This window comes from Littorina saxatilis, linkage group LG11, assembly GCF_037325665.1.
Source record: "Littorina saxatilis isolate snail1 linkage group LG11, US_GU_Lsax_2.0, whole genome shotgun sequence".
Lineage (NCBI taxonomy): Eukaryota > Metazoa > Mollusca > Gastropoda > Littorinimorpha > Littorinidae > Littorina > Littorina saxatilis.
The window spans coordinates 17,107,120-17,122,855 of record NC_090255.1 but is presented as its reverse complement, the minus strand read 5'-3'; the positions used below and the strand labels follow the sequence as shown (position 1 = coordinate 17,122,855).

At 41.5% G+C, this 15,736-nt stretch overlaps 2 protein-coding genes across 4 annotated transcripts in view; one reads left to right on the top strand and one right to left on the bottom strand.

Moving 5' to 3' along the window:
* The window catches only part of LOC138979898 (DNA mismatch repair protein Msh6-like), a 62,561-nt gene extending 60,245 nt beyond the window's left edge, over nt 1–2,316 (bottom strand). For all 3 annotated transcript variants that reach the window (XM_070352661.1, XM_070352662.1, XM_070352664.1), the window contains exon 1: nt 2,070–2,316. In XM_070352661.1, the coding sequence (XP_070208762.1) occupies nt 2,070–2,265 (196 nt within the window). In that variant the 5' untranslated portion in view covers nt 2,266–2,316. The remainder of the gene's footprint in view (nt 1–2,069) is intronic.
* A 1,867-nt stretch (nt 2,317–4,183) lies between these two features.
* LOC138980684 (dolichyl-diphosphooligosaccharide--protein glycosyltransferase subunit 2-like) overlaps nt 4,184–15,736 on the top strand; it is a 24,294-nt gene continuing 12,741 nt past the window's right edge. Inside the window, exons 1-11 of the mRNA XM_070353592.1 lie at nt 4,184–4,292; nt 5,017–5,210; nt 7,059–7,154; nt 7,561–7,669; nt 8,090–8,153; nt 9,422–9,536; nt 11,300–11,389; nt 11,760–11,867; nt 13,042–13,110; nt 14,033–14,160; nt 14,628–14,745. Coding sequence (XP_070209693.1) covers nt 4,283–4,292; nt 5,017–5,210; nt 7,059–7,154; nt 7,561–7,669; nt 8,090–8,153; nt 9,422–9,536; nt 11,300–11,389; nt 11,760–11,867; nt 13,042–13,110; nt 14,033–14,160; nt 14,628–14,745 — 1,101 coding nt within the window. The 5' untranslated portion in view covers nt 4,184–4,282. The remainder of the gene's footprint in view (nt 4,293–5,016; nt 5,211–7,058; nt 7,155–7,560; nt 7,670–8,089; nt 8,154–9,421; nt 9,537–11,299; nt 11,390–11,759; nt 11,868–13,041; nt 13,111–14,032; nt 14,161–14,627; nt 14,746–15,736) is intronic.

Genomic DNA, 15,736 nt, shown 5'->3' with positions numbered 1-15,736 from the left:
TGCACTACTCGTTTAACTGCTACTCCATAAGAATAAAGATAAAACTTTAACATAATGATAATTAGACTTGTCACAAACAACCGAGAAAAGGACACCACGTGATGATAAAAGAGACCATAGAATGTTTGTTTTTGTTCTTTCCCCCCAGTGCTGTTAACACCCCCAGTGCTGTTAACACCCCCAGTGCTGTTAACACCCCCAGTGCTGTTAACATGTTGCTTCTTTTTCATTCCCGGACATGGTAAATTTACAATCTGTTCTGTAGGACGCAGTCTCCAGTGCAGCTAACCGCAATGACTCAATCTGCCCCTTTAAAGTGTGCTGGTAGTGGCAGCACCTGATTCCTTCAATCCTTGTGCAGATTTTAACCTGGAAGTTCCTTGCTATGCATGTGTTATTGAAAATGTGTGCAACTACAACCCCATACGATTGTATAGCTTGATATTCTGGTAAAAACCCTGTCTCATATTCATAACCACCTGTCTGATAATGATATACAGCGAGCTGCAGTCTGTTTCATCTCCAAGGACTACAGATCTACGACCCCTGACTTTGTTACCGGTCTCCTCACCAAATATGACCTTCACCTCCCCCCTCCAAGATCGACGAGAATGACTATGGCTCACATTGTTCTATAAGGTGGTTAAGGGGCTGGTGCCAGCAATGTCTCCTGAGCAGTTCATCACCCCACAGAAGACCGGCCGCCTCATTCGCTCAAAACGTCTAACATGATTCCAAACCCGGTAGAAAACTACATCCGGAACAATGACAAGCCTACGAAGTGCCACACTGTCAGACAGAACAATACAGAAACGCTTTCTTTCCCAAAACAATAATAGCCTGGAACGACAGTCACAGCACTCGGACAGTACTGAGGCCTTCAAGTCAGCTCACAGGCGAAGGTATCGTCCACTGGACTACTACTATCACAGAAAGACTACAAGGTTTGTCACTCACCTTCGAGTCTTCTGTGTTCTTGGAGTTGCTTCCTGGGGAAAAATATTGTTCAAGACGGTTTGCCTCTTCCTACAGTCTGTTTAAGGTCAAATAAATACAGTTGAATAATTGTTTGAACTATATGCACCTTTAGTTTTCAGCTTCCGTTTGCTGCAGGTTGTTTTTAACCATCATTTGGACGAATCTTCGTTTGCGAGCCGCTAATATCCACTTGGCGTCAAATTATGCATCCGCACCGAATATGCATACCAGCGCTCATTGGTTAATAACAGGATATTCGATGATTATTTTCCCGTGGGTAGCTTCCCTTTGCTGCACAATATTTACATATGTTTTAGACCAATGAGCGCTGGTTTGCATATTCGGTGCGGATGCATAATTTGACGCCAAGTGGATATTAGCGGCTCGCAAACGAAGATTCGTCCAAATGATGGTTAAAAACAACCTGCAGCGAACGGAAGCTGAAAACTAAAGGTGCATATAGTTCAAACAATCATTCAACTGTATTTATTTGACCTTACACAGACTGTAGGAAGAGGCAAACCGTCTTGAACAATATTTTCCCCCAGGAAGCGACTCCAAGAACACAGAAGACTCGAAGGTGAGTGACAAACCTTGTAGTCTTTCTGTGATAGTAGTAGTCCAGTGGACGATACCTTCGCCTGTGGTCTGATCACGTTTAGTATCACTATCACTATCTGAATCTAAATCTGATATATATGATACCCTGGTACGTTGCTGCATCCAGATAACTGACGTTGGTGCAACGCCGACGGGTGGGGTGCACAGCGTGCTTGTTATCGTCCTCGAGCGGGTGCCAGAGCTGACCACAGGCGAAGGTATCGTCCACTGGACTACTACTATCACAGAAAGACTCTTTCTGTGATAGTAGTAGTCCAGTGGACGATACCTTCGCCTGTGATCAGAGTTCAGACACCACAACAATAATGGTCATTCATGACCGTGGTTGCAAAACGGAAGAAGAAGAACCACCCTCTCTTGCCCCCTCCCCCCCCCCAGCCTCCCGCATTTATACACTCAACCTTTGCTTAGAAACCAAGGAACATTGCTGAAGAAAAAACCCACAACTAAAACATTCAAGGTAAGCTCACCACAGCCATTTGGGGTGACAGGAGGACTGCTTTTCTTGGTCGACTTTGGACTGGTCTTGGCCTTGTTGTTCGGAGATCGGCGAGGCGAGAGCACTTCTTTATCCTTTTGGGGTGTTTTGTCTTTGACTGGTGTCTTGGAGAAGTAGGAAAACAAGGTGTTCCCTTGCTTGGGAGTTTGTTTGGGGTTTTTAGACATTATAATTGCTAAACATGCAGTCCGCGTTTACCAGTGAGATTTCGCGCGAAATGGGAAATGCCTTTTTGTACAAATAAACTAAAATATGTGATGGCTAATATACAAATAGGACACATATTACACGAACAAGATCCCCAAGGAAAATCACACACACACACACACACACACACACACACACACACACACACACACACACACACACACACACCGTGACGTACTGTGACACTGACACACACCCCCACACACACCGTGACGTGCACACACACACACACAAACACACACACACTATTTACCAGGATAAAATGCACAAAGTGTCATGTTTTAATGTTTTGATTTTTTGTTTTCAAGTGCGATATGAGATTGAACACTTTTTGTCATATGTATGGTTGCACAACTCCATGTATTTCTTTCGATAGATAAAAGCAAATGTGAGTGGGACATGTTTGCCGCGCTGACTCTGAACAGATTGTCATGAGTTATTCAGTACTCAGAGCCCACGGTACTAGTGACGTATACTGACGCGCCAGAGAGAGAGACTGAGAGAGAGAGAGAGAGAGAGAGAGAGAGAGAGAGAGAGAGAGACTCGTGAGACTGAGAGAGAGAGAGAGAGAGAGAGAGAGTGTGTGTGTGTGGGCCACGGTGTGTCAGTTTACATGTTCTGACTTCAGTTTGTGCAAATTAAAAGCAAGTTGCCAAATTCGCGATTGACTCAACAGAACGAGATTTGACATTGAGGGGGAGCTATTTTTACCCCAGTGATTTAAACTCTCCAGACTTTTACCGTTTGGATGATCAGACTGTCTGAGGTTACACAAACACCCCCTTCACTCTCTGTAGATCATCGGTGACCTCATTTGAAGACTGAAAAAGTTACACTGAGCTAGGTTCAGGGCAATCCCTAGACTGACAGGAAAGCTTTCATGCCAATGACAAGTTCGGAGGTCAGTGTAACTCGGATTTGAAACACATTTTGGAGAAAAGGTAAACCGCGTCGGACCAAGTTTACCTACAGACTCGAAACTTTGTAGAATGGTCGTGGACGAACTGAAGTTCATGCACAACAGCCTCTACGAACATATTTGTTAAACTCAAATCACTGGAAAAATTAACCCATTCGTTGTAAAGTTACACTTGCGCAATGTCGCGCAAAATGCATCAATGACAAAAAACGGCATTTATCCGCATGGGACTTGAAATGCCGCCCTGATCAGTCCTGCCTGGAATTGCTGTATTTAAGTCACTGATTGTCTAATGTTGATTAAGGTATACTATGTCATTCGAATTACTCCAAATGTAACAATTTGGAAGGCTTAAATGGGGTTAGTTTGGCTACTGCTCAATCAGTTCAAGTTCAAACTTCGTACTAGGCTGTCAAGTTGAGTCGATCACCGAATTTGGCAACTTGTAAGTTGATATTGCACAAAAGGCAGACCCTTTAAAGCATAAAACTGACACTTTGTGGAAGGATGATGCATTGGCTGAAGTTTATGTCCCCAAAATATGAAGTGATTTGGTTAACAGATATGAGGGTTGCATCAGTTTTGTGTGGTCACCCTGTGAAGAGATGGTAGTTTCAGTAACTATCACATGGGGGGGTCTCTCTCACATATGTACTATAAACAATCATTAATGCACAGAAGTTGTGTGTTTTTTTTAACAAATTATGTGAATTATATGAAAACGTACATACAGTTTGTCACTGCCGATGAATCAGTCGGCTGTGTAGATTCATTACATTATAAGCGATGTCCACGAATTTGTATACGGTTTTGGTAAAAAGATGCTTTAAAGCCCAACTTCCCATCCATCACACATACACACACACACGCACCAAGAAATCATAATTTGTGTGCAGCAACTTCAACTTTGATCATTGTTGAAACAGTGAATAACATTTTTGTGGAATTGTTTTTTTATCGCTTTCTGTTATTTCACTTAAATTTCAATCTGTACTTTATCATAACCGAAAGAATACACAGAACCCGGATGTTGCTGCAAATTTGACGCGTCAGGCAACATGGCGAAAGGTGGGCAGAGTCTTTTCAATTGTTTTCCTGGTAGCTAGTATCATTAACACGCAATGTTTCCTCAGTTACAACAGTGCATTTTACGAGAGTCGTATCGTAATGTTGGAATAATCATTATAGGCGCTGATTTGTGGGCATTCTAAGCGCGAGCGTAAAAAAATCGTCTGCTCTCGATAACCGGCAACTCGAGTGGTTGCCACGTGTGACTGAACTGGAGCCAGGAAATCATCACTATAATCATAAAACTCCTCTCTTCAAGTTGTTTGGCCTTCTGCAGATACAGACGCAGAACTTAAAGACTGTCCATGGTCAAGCAATCTGTGTGCAGGCCGAGTTATAACGCAGGATCGGAAATTTAAATCGAACGTCGTCTGCATCACTGCCTTCAGTGGTTGACAATGAAATCAGGCAGGTTCTAATCTAGATAGCATTTGGCTAATAAACCTGCTCTAAAGAACAGTGTGAGGACATAATTTTCAGTCTAGTGTGACAGAATGACAGCATTCGTGTGTATGTGCAAAAGAGTAGCCTTGAGCCCTGTGCACACGGAAATGATAAAACTTGATGTGCAGTGCTAACTGCTATAGTGCTACATGATTGATTTTCATTATTTACAAAGTCTATCACTATTATCAGTATGCTTCTGAGCAGAGAAGGTCATTATGACAGTCTTGAGAATTTGTCCCACGAGAGTGTGTCAGAATTGCCTCTTTTTTGTTTACAGTGTGTTCAGTTCTGATACTGCTGGCTGTGGCGGTGGTGGGCAAAGCGCTCACACCCTCAACTTTCCTCACCACTGTGGACCAGCAACGGCTGCGTTCCGTGTTCGAGAAAGCCAGCCCCTACCCAGACTTGCAGTCGGCACATTATTCCATCCTCGGAATTAAGCTGCTAGGAGGCACCCTGCCGAATGCGCAGGTCAGTACCCTTCTGTGCTTATTAGAGATTGAGTTACGCTTGTAAGAGAGCTCACATTTCTAAAACTGTTCATTGAAAAGATCATGGCAGTGTTATTCCCAGGCTCAGAGAACAATAGATCAGTTCGAACTGGATTGCAGCTATGTCTTGAAATGTCCTGGCCAAAATAGTAACAAGTCGCGTAAGGCGAAATTACTACATTTAGTCAAGCTGTGGAACTCACAGAATGAAACTGAACGCACTGCATTTTTTCACAATGACCGTAGTCCACCGCTTGTGCATAACGGAGTGAAACTGACGAGCCTGTTCAGCGCGGTAGTGGTTTCGCTGTGCTGCATTAGTGCATAGCACGCTTTTCTGTACCTCTCTTCGTTTTAACTTTCTGAGCGCGTTTTTAATCCAAACATATCCAGGCATGGGAATTGTCCGCCGAACGGCGGATTTCCGCCAATTTTTTTTTTTTTCCGCCGAAAATGCAAAAGTGTCCGCCGAAAAAATAAAGGGGGGAGGCACACAAAAAAGGCACCGGTTACTTTGGCCTTTGCGCAAAAGCCCGCGAAAACTTTCCATACTTTGTTGAACACGCACTGCTACCGCCCGCCTCAGTTATTGAACTTTTATGTTTGAAAGTAAACCAGATTGCACAGATTGTGTTACAAGTTACATTTTCCTGTTTGTCTCAACAGATCAATTTTTTTACAAATTTAAAGCATATAATACATGTATATATTTTTGTTCTTCAAAAAAGCAAAAATTGGTACATTTTTGTACTAAAAACTCTGATTCTAAAAACAGAATTTGATGGCAAACTTGGAGCTCAGATGACACCAGATTGCACCATCTGGGTTCTTTGGAGAACATTTTTTTCCGGGGGAGCATGCCCCCGGACCCCCCTAGTAAGACTAGGCGCTTCGCGCCGTCGACTTGACGCTTCGCGTCTTCGGTTATAAATTTTCCGCCTTTTTTACAATTTTCAATTCCCATGCCTGATATCATATCTATATGTTTTTGGAATCAGGAACCGACAAGGAATAAGATGAAATTGTTTTTAAATCGATTTCGGAAATTTAATTTTGATCATAATTTTTATATTTTTAATTTTCAGAGCTTGTTTTTAATCCAAATATAACATATTTATATGTTTTGGGAATCAGAACATGATAAAGAATAAAATAAAAGTAATTGTGGATCATTTTATAAAAATATAATTTTAATAACAATTTTCAGATTTTTGATGACCAAAGTCATTAATTAATTTTTAAGCCTCCATGCTGAAATGCAATACCGAAGTCCGGCCTTCGTCGAAGATTGCTTGGCCAAAATTTCAATCAATTTGATTGCAAAATGAAGGTGTGACAATGCCGCCTCAACTTTTACAAAAAGTCGGATATGACGTCATAAAAGACATTTATCAAAACAAAGAAAAAAATATCTGGGGATATCATACCCAGGAACTCTCATGTAAAATTTCATAAAGATCGGTCCAGTAGTTTACTCTGAATCGCTGTACACACGCACAGACACACACGCACACACATACACCACGACCCTTGTCTCGATTCCCCCTCTGTTAAAACATTTAGTCAAAACTTGGCCAGGTGTCAGAATAATGTATCAGATCAAAAAAGTATGCGCCAATGACTGTTCTAGGGTGAGCTCAGACACTGTTTTAGGAGTGTATACCACTGTGACTGCATTGGAAGCTGAAATGCAATTGAATTAGCCTGTTAATACTGCTACAGTAAGCAGTTGAAACATTCAGAGACTAATTAAAGAGTTGTTAGTGATTATAAAAGTGCATGGTTCTTTAATGAAACTTGCTCTAATTTTGTTCTTGTTTTCCTTCAGGACACATGCAAGTTTCTGCAGGCCAAGGTGGATGCCGGCAACATCCCGTCAGTCTACTACGCTTCTGGGGCTGCAAAGGCCCTGGGGGGTTGTAAGGTATGACCACTGAGGGATATATACAGTACCAACCAAGTACTTTAATTATGTTTACTGAATATCAAGTAATTTGGAAGCAAAAGTGTGAAAAATTAGTAAAGAAGAACTGTAAACTTGACTTTTCATAAGGCATCTTCAGTGTAAGTTATAACACAGGATTCTGAGAATTGTTGGTTTCATTTGGATCTAAGTGTTGCTACACCATGTCCTTTGAAACTTATTTGAGGCAGCTGTTTTCAATCAAAGAATTTTAGAATAGGTGAACTTCTGAAGTTGTTACAGATGTGACGCAGAAGGTTAGCAGTTGAAAAATTGGGGGTGGGACTATGTCTGAACTTTATGCCATGGCAGATGCTGACTTCAAAATTGCAGAAAAAAATCATTCTTTTTTAACATTTTGTTTCAGTTTGATGTCCCCAATGCCCAGAAGCTGCTGGGTGATGCCATCGCAGCAAAGTCTTCAGTGCAGGACATTGCATTTTCTTTCTTTGCCCTGAAGAACTTGGGCCTTTCAGGTGAGCTTTTGAGTTCACCTTTTGTACATCTCACAGACATTATGGTCTGCATCTTAGCGTTTGGATACAAGAGTTGCTGGACTTCACATGTTAAAGCAAGATGTTTTTGGTTTGTTTGTCTCAGAACGTTAAAAAGGACTGGTAAAAAAAAGATGTATTTATATCTGGAGTTGAGACAGTTAAAAATGATCTGGATAATACAAGTTCATTCCTTTCAATAACAAAAAAACTGAGTTTCACACTTTCAGTTGTGGCAGGCAGTTTAGTCATGATACATTTTGAAATGGAAAGGTGCTTGTGGTGTGTGCTAGCACAAAAGCATGAATAAATCTGAATGGGTTTCAACGGAAGGGGTGGTGGTTTTTCACATACCATTGATAATAACCATAGAATTGCAGATTTTATGGACTGTTGTTGCAGTGGATGAGAAAGCTGTCAGTGCATCCCTTCTTGAGGCCTTGAAGACAGATGACTCTCCCCTCAGGTATTGTGCAAACTGTCTTTATTTTCTTCATCTAATTTTCTGTATGAATTTGTGCAGAAATTGTTCACCAGAATCTCTCAGATTGCATGTCTTTTGGAATGATGCCTAAGAAACGATTTCTGAATGCGTGCAAAACATGCTTTCTATGTTGTCAACCTGCTACTGATCTGAAGACGTGTTTTCTGGCTGAGTGATGCATTTTCTTTTTTGTTGTTTTGCAGAAATCTTGCCTACTGGGTATAGATAGATACTTCTGTATAAATTTGTCAAGAGTTTTCTTGACAGAATTTTTTTCGATTGCATGTCTTTGAAATGATGCTTAAGAAACGATTTCTGAATGCATGCAAAACATGCTTTCTATGTTGTCAACCTGCTACTGATCTGAAGACGTGTTTTCTGGCTATCTGATGCCTTTTTATTTTTAGCTTTTTGGTTTGCATAAAGTGAAACCCAGGCATGTTGCCAAGTTCTGTGCTTGAAAATTGCACGGCATGTTGACAAGCAGTCTTTCTTGGCAAGAGCTACTCGATAATCAGTAGATCCTAAAAATTCATTTGCATGCCCTGGAGTTGATTTTGCTTTGACTCAATTGTGGAAAGAAAGATAACAAATTCTGATCAGCTTACTTAATTGCAAAAGTTTGAGGTGTTTATCTCATGGTGGCTTTCATCAGTTGATAAAATGTTTTATTTTACTGGAGTTATTTTGATTAAGCTTAAACTTCCAGGGATTTGAGTAGGTGCACATTATGAGACTTGCAACCAGAAATCATATTGCATAACTAATAGAAATATACAATGGAGGGTGGAACCTACAATGTTAGGTACCAGTACTGAAACCTCTACTGTAGATATATTGCAGTGCTATGAGGTGTGTGTGTCTGCTGGAACTGAAACACTTGTGGAAAAGCATGACTAAGGCGGTTTGTTGTTACTGTCAGTCTTCTGCCTGTGACAGTTTACCACCTGCATATGTCCGCATTTTACACGCAAGTGTGTGTTGGCCTTTTCTACATTTGTTTATAGAAGTTAATCCCTGTTGGATTTACAAGTGGAAACAAGTTTCACTGGACATGATGCTTCAGAAACGATCACTGAATGCATGAAACTGTGCTTTCTGTGTTGTCACGCTTTGACTGATCATTTGAAACTTACGCAACAATGCTTGGAATGCGTCTGCTACTTTCTACCCTAAGCATGTCGGATTGATAAAACTAATATGAAGTAAAATGCCCAGATAATAACTTTTGTAATATTTTTCTTCCCCAGCCATGGCTATGCCTTTATGGCAGCGTCAGAGATGAAGGGAGACACGTCCAAGTTTTTTGACAACATCGAGGATGTCGTCGCTCAGGCTGACGAAGTGGATGACAAATATGTTCAGGTGAGCTGTTATTTCTTTCAAGTGGCATTGATGGGTTTAGGTGTTTGTTATAGTTTCCGTAGAACTTTTTGCTGTTTTGATACCTGCAGGATCAATCATGTCATTTTATCATACAGTGGAACCCATCTTGTAAGAACCCACAATTTAAGACTCCCTTTTTTAAGACCGTGTTTTCTCAGGCTTTCTGTTCATCACCTCTGTAAAACTACCCCTATTTTAAGACTCCCTTTTTTTTTAAGATCCAATTTTCCCAGATTTTTGGAGGTCTTAAAAGGGGGGTTCCACTGTTTACACTGTAGAAGTGGAGTTTGGTTTGTGTGTCTTTGTACTCCTGTATTCCTGTACACCAGTGTGAAAGTAACAGAGAGAGGCTGGTCATCTTTCTGCTGACCAGTGGGACTGAAGGTAAAGATGGGAGAGGTTTGGATTTCCATAGGATTCTATAGATAGAAAACTGCTTCAGCGTAAACATGTACCTGGTAAATTGTCACTTTGTGGATTTTTGAGTCACTTGAGAAAAAGTGACTCTATGTAATCGGTCAGTGTTAGTCTGTCCGGCCGGCCGTCCGTAGACACCACCTTAACGTTGGACTTTTCTCGGAAACTATCAAAGCGATCGGGCTCATATTTTGTTTAGTCGTGACCTCCAATGACCTCTACACTTTAACGATGGTTTCGTTGACCTTTGACCTTTTTCAAGGTCACAGGTCAGCGTCAAAGGAAAAATTAGACATTTTATATTTTCTCAGAAACTATCAAAGCGATCGGGCTCATATTTTGTTTAGTCGTGACCTCCAATGACCTCTACACTTTAACGATGGTTTCGTTGACCTTTGACCTTTTTCAAGGTCACAGGTCAGCGTCAAAGGAAAAATTAGACATTTTATATCTTTGACAAAGTTCATCGGATGTGATTGAAACTTTGTAGGATTATTCTTTACATCAAAGTATTTACATCTGTAGCCTTTTACGAACGTTATCAGAAAAACAAGGGAGATAACTAGCCTTTTCTGTTCGGCAACACACAACTTAACATTGGGCTTTTCTCGGAAACTATAAAAGTGACCGGGCTCAAATTTTATGTGAACGTGACTCATTGTGTTGTGAATAGCAATTTCTTCCTGTCCATCTGATGCCTCATATAATATTCAGAACTGCGAAAGTGACTCGATCGAGCGTTTGCTCTTCTTGTTGTTTGTTGCTTTGGTAGCTTCCAGATTTGCGATGATTATTGGTATTCAAGACGGGGATGAGTTAATTTCATGATTAGGAACTAACCTATGAGCTATCTGGAAGTGTACACACAAGGGAGAATAAGGCACTAGCAGCAGGTCTGCACATAAGTTTACCTGGGAGATCGGAGAAATCCCCACCCTTAACCCATCATGAGCAGCCGGGATTTTTTCTTTCTTTGTTTCTTCATTCATGGGTTGAAACTCCCACGTTCACTCGTGGTTTTGCACAAATGGGTTTTTACGTGTATGCCCGTTTTTACCCCGCCATTTGGGTAGTCATGCGCCTTTTTTGGGAAAGGCCAGGATTCGAACCCACAACTTTCCGCTTGGGAGGCTGGCATCTTATCCACTAGGCCACTGCGCCCGTCAGTGATTAGCACGACTGTTTTGTAGACAGGTGGAGGAAGCTTTCAAACGTAGCAAATAAGAATTTGTTCAACAAACAAATTTGGCACCTAGCTAATCTAGTCCATCCTGATTTTGAGTTTCTGCTTCAGAGATTTTATCACGTTTTCTTTTTGTTTTCAGTTTGAGGGTGGCCTGTTTGTGACTGCTCTGGTTGTTGACAATGCCTACAAGCTTGCCGGCAAGGAGAAGAAAGCACCAACCATTGCTGAGGTAAACACAATTGCCATCTTTTGATCTTGTTCACAATTTTTGTTTGTGTCAGCTAAACTGAGTAGACTGGACATATAAGATTTGACAAACGAGTTACAGAAATGAAAGATCCAACTGTCAAGACAAATTCCCAACCTTGGACAATTAAGGATTCTTTCTGTTCTGTACTTATGATTCATTCTGGATTGTATGACAAGATCTGTACATTTCGTACTGGTGAAAAGAGATTGATTGTTCATGTTTACTTGTGTCAGAACTTCTTGCTAAGTAATATAAGCTTAATGTTATCGTATGTGATAAACAGATTGGGATGAGACAGGAAAGACACAGGGTGAAAGGAAAGTAGTCACGTCCCCCTTGCTTGTTTCAGGACAAGGTCGCCAAGCTTGCCAATTATTTCCTGAGTCGCAAGCACGTTCACCAGCTGAAGGCCGCCTACCAGTTTGTGTCCGCCATCAAGACTCTTACAGACAACAAGGTATTGTCACTGACTTGCAATCAACGTTGAGTGTGTTCAGAAATAGAATGAATAGAAACAAGAGACTGCTGATGAGAACAACACGATAACAATGAAAATGTACACCACAAACATGGACAATAAAAAAACCGAACAAGATCCGGTTTTGACGTTATGTCTTCATCAGCCACAAAAATACTGAAAACATAAAAGGAGAGATGACAGAAAGAGAAAGAAGAAAATCAGTGAAGAAAAAGACAGACAGCACCTGTTTAGAGAAAGTTTGATGTACAAGTTAACATGGGTATTGCTGTGTGTGAATATTCTCACTAAGAAGTTGCCAGTATTGGTCATCTGAATATTTTATTTAAGAATGTAAAATGGTAGTTAAAAATTGAAGCAACGAAATGGCAAAAAGAGCCAAGTTTATTATGAATTGACCTAATATTTATGATGAATTGACCTAGTATTTTTCATAGTAGACAAGGCATTGCAATGCTAATGTCTCAGAATGTATTAGCAGGGATGGCCAAATCGTCCGCCCGGTTGCCAGGGGCAAGTACTTCTTCTTCTTCTTCAGCGTTCCAGAATTTTTCTAGTTACGTGTGAGCTCGTTTGCCCATTTGGGTTCCCCACACTATACTCTGAGAGCATAGTCGGCTCACTCCGCTTTCGTTGAGTAGGCATGCTGGGTATTTTCGTGTTTCCTTAACCCACCGAACTCCGACATGGATTACAGGATCTTTTCCGTGCGCACTTGGTCTTGTGCTTGCGTGTACACACGAAGGGGGTGAAGTCACTAGCAGGTCTGTACATAAGTTGACCTGGGAGATCGGAAAAATCTCCACTCTTAACCCACCAGGAGGCAGCGACCGGGATTCGAACTCATGACCTCTCGATTAGGAGGCTGATGTCTTACCACTGCGCCACCAGGGGCAAGTACAAAATCCGCCAGGCTAGTAAAAACTGCCTGGCAACTCGCCCGGCTGGCCAATGAAAATTCTGGTCAAATGCGATCCTTTTGGTTGTAATACCATATAAACACTGCAGATCAACTGTGGTATGTACCGGGTTAACGACTTTTCTGCCAGGCTAGTGACTTTCTTGAAGTTACTGACCCAGCTGGCGAGTTAAAAATGTTGAGATTTGGCCATGCCTGATTAGCTATTTATGTTATTTGTGTGGTTGCTTTCAGTTCCACATTCCTGTGGCGGTGTCTCTTGCCAGCTCGGTGGCTGTATCCCAGTCCCTGCCTGTTGTCCAGGTATGTTGATCCATGGATTTTGTTATTTGGTGTTTTTGAAAGGGTGTATTTTTGTAAGGGTGTACTTTCCCCGAAATCAGCGCATGCTGCCTGAATGGTGGGCTAAAAACGGTCATACATGTAAAAATCCACTCGTACAAAAACATGAGTGAACGTGGGAGTTTCAGCTCATGAACGAAGAAGTAAGGTTGTACAGATCCACATTTGGTTTACCTTTGAGTTCATATCTATCATGGAAGAAGATTCATGAAACTGTAGAAGGAAAAGAAATTCACATGAATCCAATCTACAATTGGTCATACTTTGTTTCGAATATACGTTGAAGAGAATAATTTGGGGGGGTATTGTGTGGTGTGAACGTGTGTGTATGCTCGCATGTTCGTGTGTATGTCATGTTAAGTTCATACGTAACGTAGAAGGTTCAGAAAACTGTAGAAGGAACAAAATTTCACATGAATTCAATTTACCTTTGGTCATACTTTGTTAATAATTTGGGAGGGGGGGCTGTTGTATGGTGTGAACGTGTGTGTATGCTCGCACGTTCGTGTGTTTGTCATGTTTGGATGTTTGCATTCCGTGTATACACTCGTTTCTTAACCCTTAGGCTGGTTGTCGCGACATATGTCGCGCTACTTTACGTATACTGTCAACTGGTTGTCACGACATATGTCACGCTACTGGCTCAATCTGTTTAGTCGGTTCTGATTACCTCCCATGAATGCGAAAATCTATATGACCGTTTTTCTTTATTTTTCTCTCTGTTAATTCACCAGTGGCTATGTAACATGTGTTACAGAATTGCACCAGTGTAAGGGTTAATAAGGGTTTGTCTGCTACCATTGGCCATGTTTTAATGATTTCTACCCTTGCACGCAAATCAGAACATTGAGAATGTTGTTACTGTTTCCGTGGCGATGTGCAGGTGCGAGTGACCAACCTGCTGGGAGGAGACCTGGGTTCTATGACCGTGACGGCGGATAACGCCCGTCACCTTGCCGATGATGCCGTCGTGCTCAGCAAGAAACAGTTCACTGCCTCCTCCAAAGAAAAGTAAGTGGACAGAGTCTGTTGTACGAACAATGTCTTCATCTCTGGAGATTTTGTTTTTCATTTGTAGGACTCAAATAAAAAGAGAGGCAGAATTTGAGTTATTTATACAACGGGAAAGAATACAATACAATGGAACTTTATTATCCGAATGTGGTTCATTTAGATTCGTCGCACACACAATAGTAAAATAATTAAAATACAATAAAAATCACAACAAAAACAACAACTAAGAACACATAGAAGTGAGTTGAAAGCGAGCATAAGTGAAACAAAAACACTTTGATGTGAAAATGAGATTCTTTGGTGAAGGAATATTGGATATTTAGAGAATGTGATTGTTCTCTAGGAAGGAAGGGAAGGGAAGATTGTGAAGTGTTTGAATGCCAAGACTTCAAGATGTGGATTATCTTATTCTAGCCATATCCATTTGAATCAATCTAAACATGTGAAACTTGTACTGTGCACAGAGGGCTGTACGAGCTCAACTTGATGGAGGCCAAGCCAGCACGAGGATTCTATCGCCTGACTGTGAGCGCCACCCCCAAGAAGGCCGACAGTCGTTTGATTGGTACCACAGGAGCTGAGGTGAGCATCAGTTGATCTGGATGATCTTTGAACACATTTAAGACGTAGTGTTTTTTGTTTTTTTCACAAGTGGGTTTTTACATGTATGTATGACTGTTTTTACCCCGCCACTTGGGCAGCCATACGCCGCTTTTGATGGAAGCATGCTGGGTAGTTTCATTTTCTCAGGCATGAGCAAGATCGTTCGCCCACTCGCCACAGGCGACCAGAAATGAGTGTGGGCGAGTAAAAAGTCTTATAAGGATCGCCCACTGCACTTGGCGAGTGAAAATTTTGGGTCTGTGGTATTATCATTTTCCGAGCGACGATTGTCTGTTGTGAAGCACCAAAAAATGGGTAAACTCAAACAAAAAGGTCGAAGACACCGAGGCAGGACACGCTATGCACCAGCTCACGCAAGACCAGCGTGCTCGTGTCGCTCAACTGATCCGATTGGTACAGGCGCTTGCAAAAAAACTGCTCGTCTTTCACCACGTTTGAATGGATGAAATCGTTTTGTTCTTTGGTAACTCATTTTTGTGGGCGAGTGAATTTGTTTGTGGGCTAGTCAATTTTGAAACTTACTTGCCCACAAGGCGTGTGAACATTTTGGAACTTGCTCATGCCTGTTTCTATAACCCTGCGAACTCTGACATGGATTACAGGATCTTTTCCGTGCGCACTTGATCTTGTGCTGAACGGCTTTGATAGCTTCCAGATTTGCGATGATTATTGGTATTCAAGACGGGGATGAAATAATTTCATGATTAGGAACTAACCTATGAGCTATCTGGAAGTGTACACACGAGGGAAGATAAGGCACTACCAGGCCTGCACATAAGTGGACCTGGGAGATCGGAAAAATCCCCACCCTTAATAACCCACCATGACCGGCCGGGATTCTTTCTTTCTTTCTTCGTTCATGGGCTGAAACTCCCACGTTCACTCATGTTTTTACATAAGTGGGATTTTACGTGTATGACCGTTTTTACCCTGCCATTTAGGCAGCCAT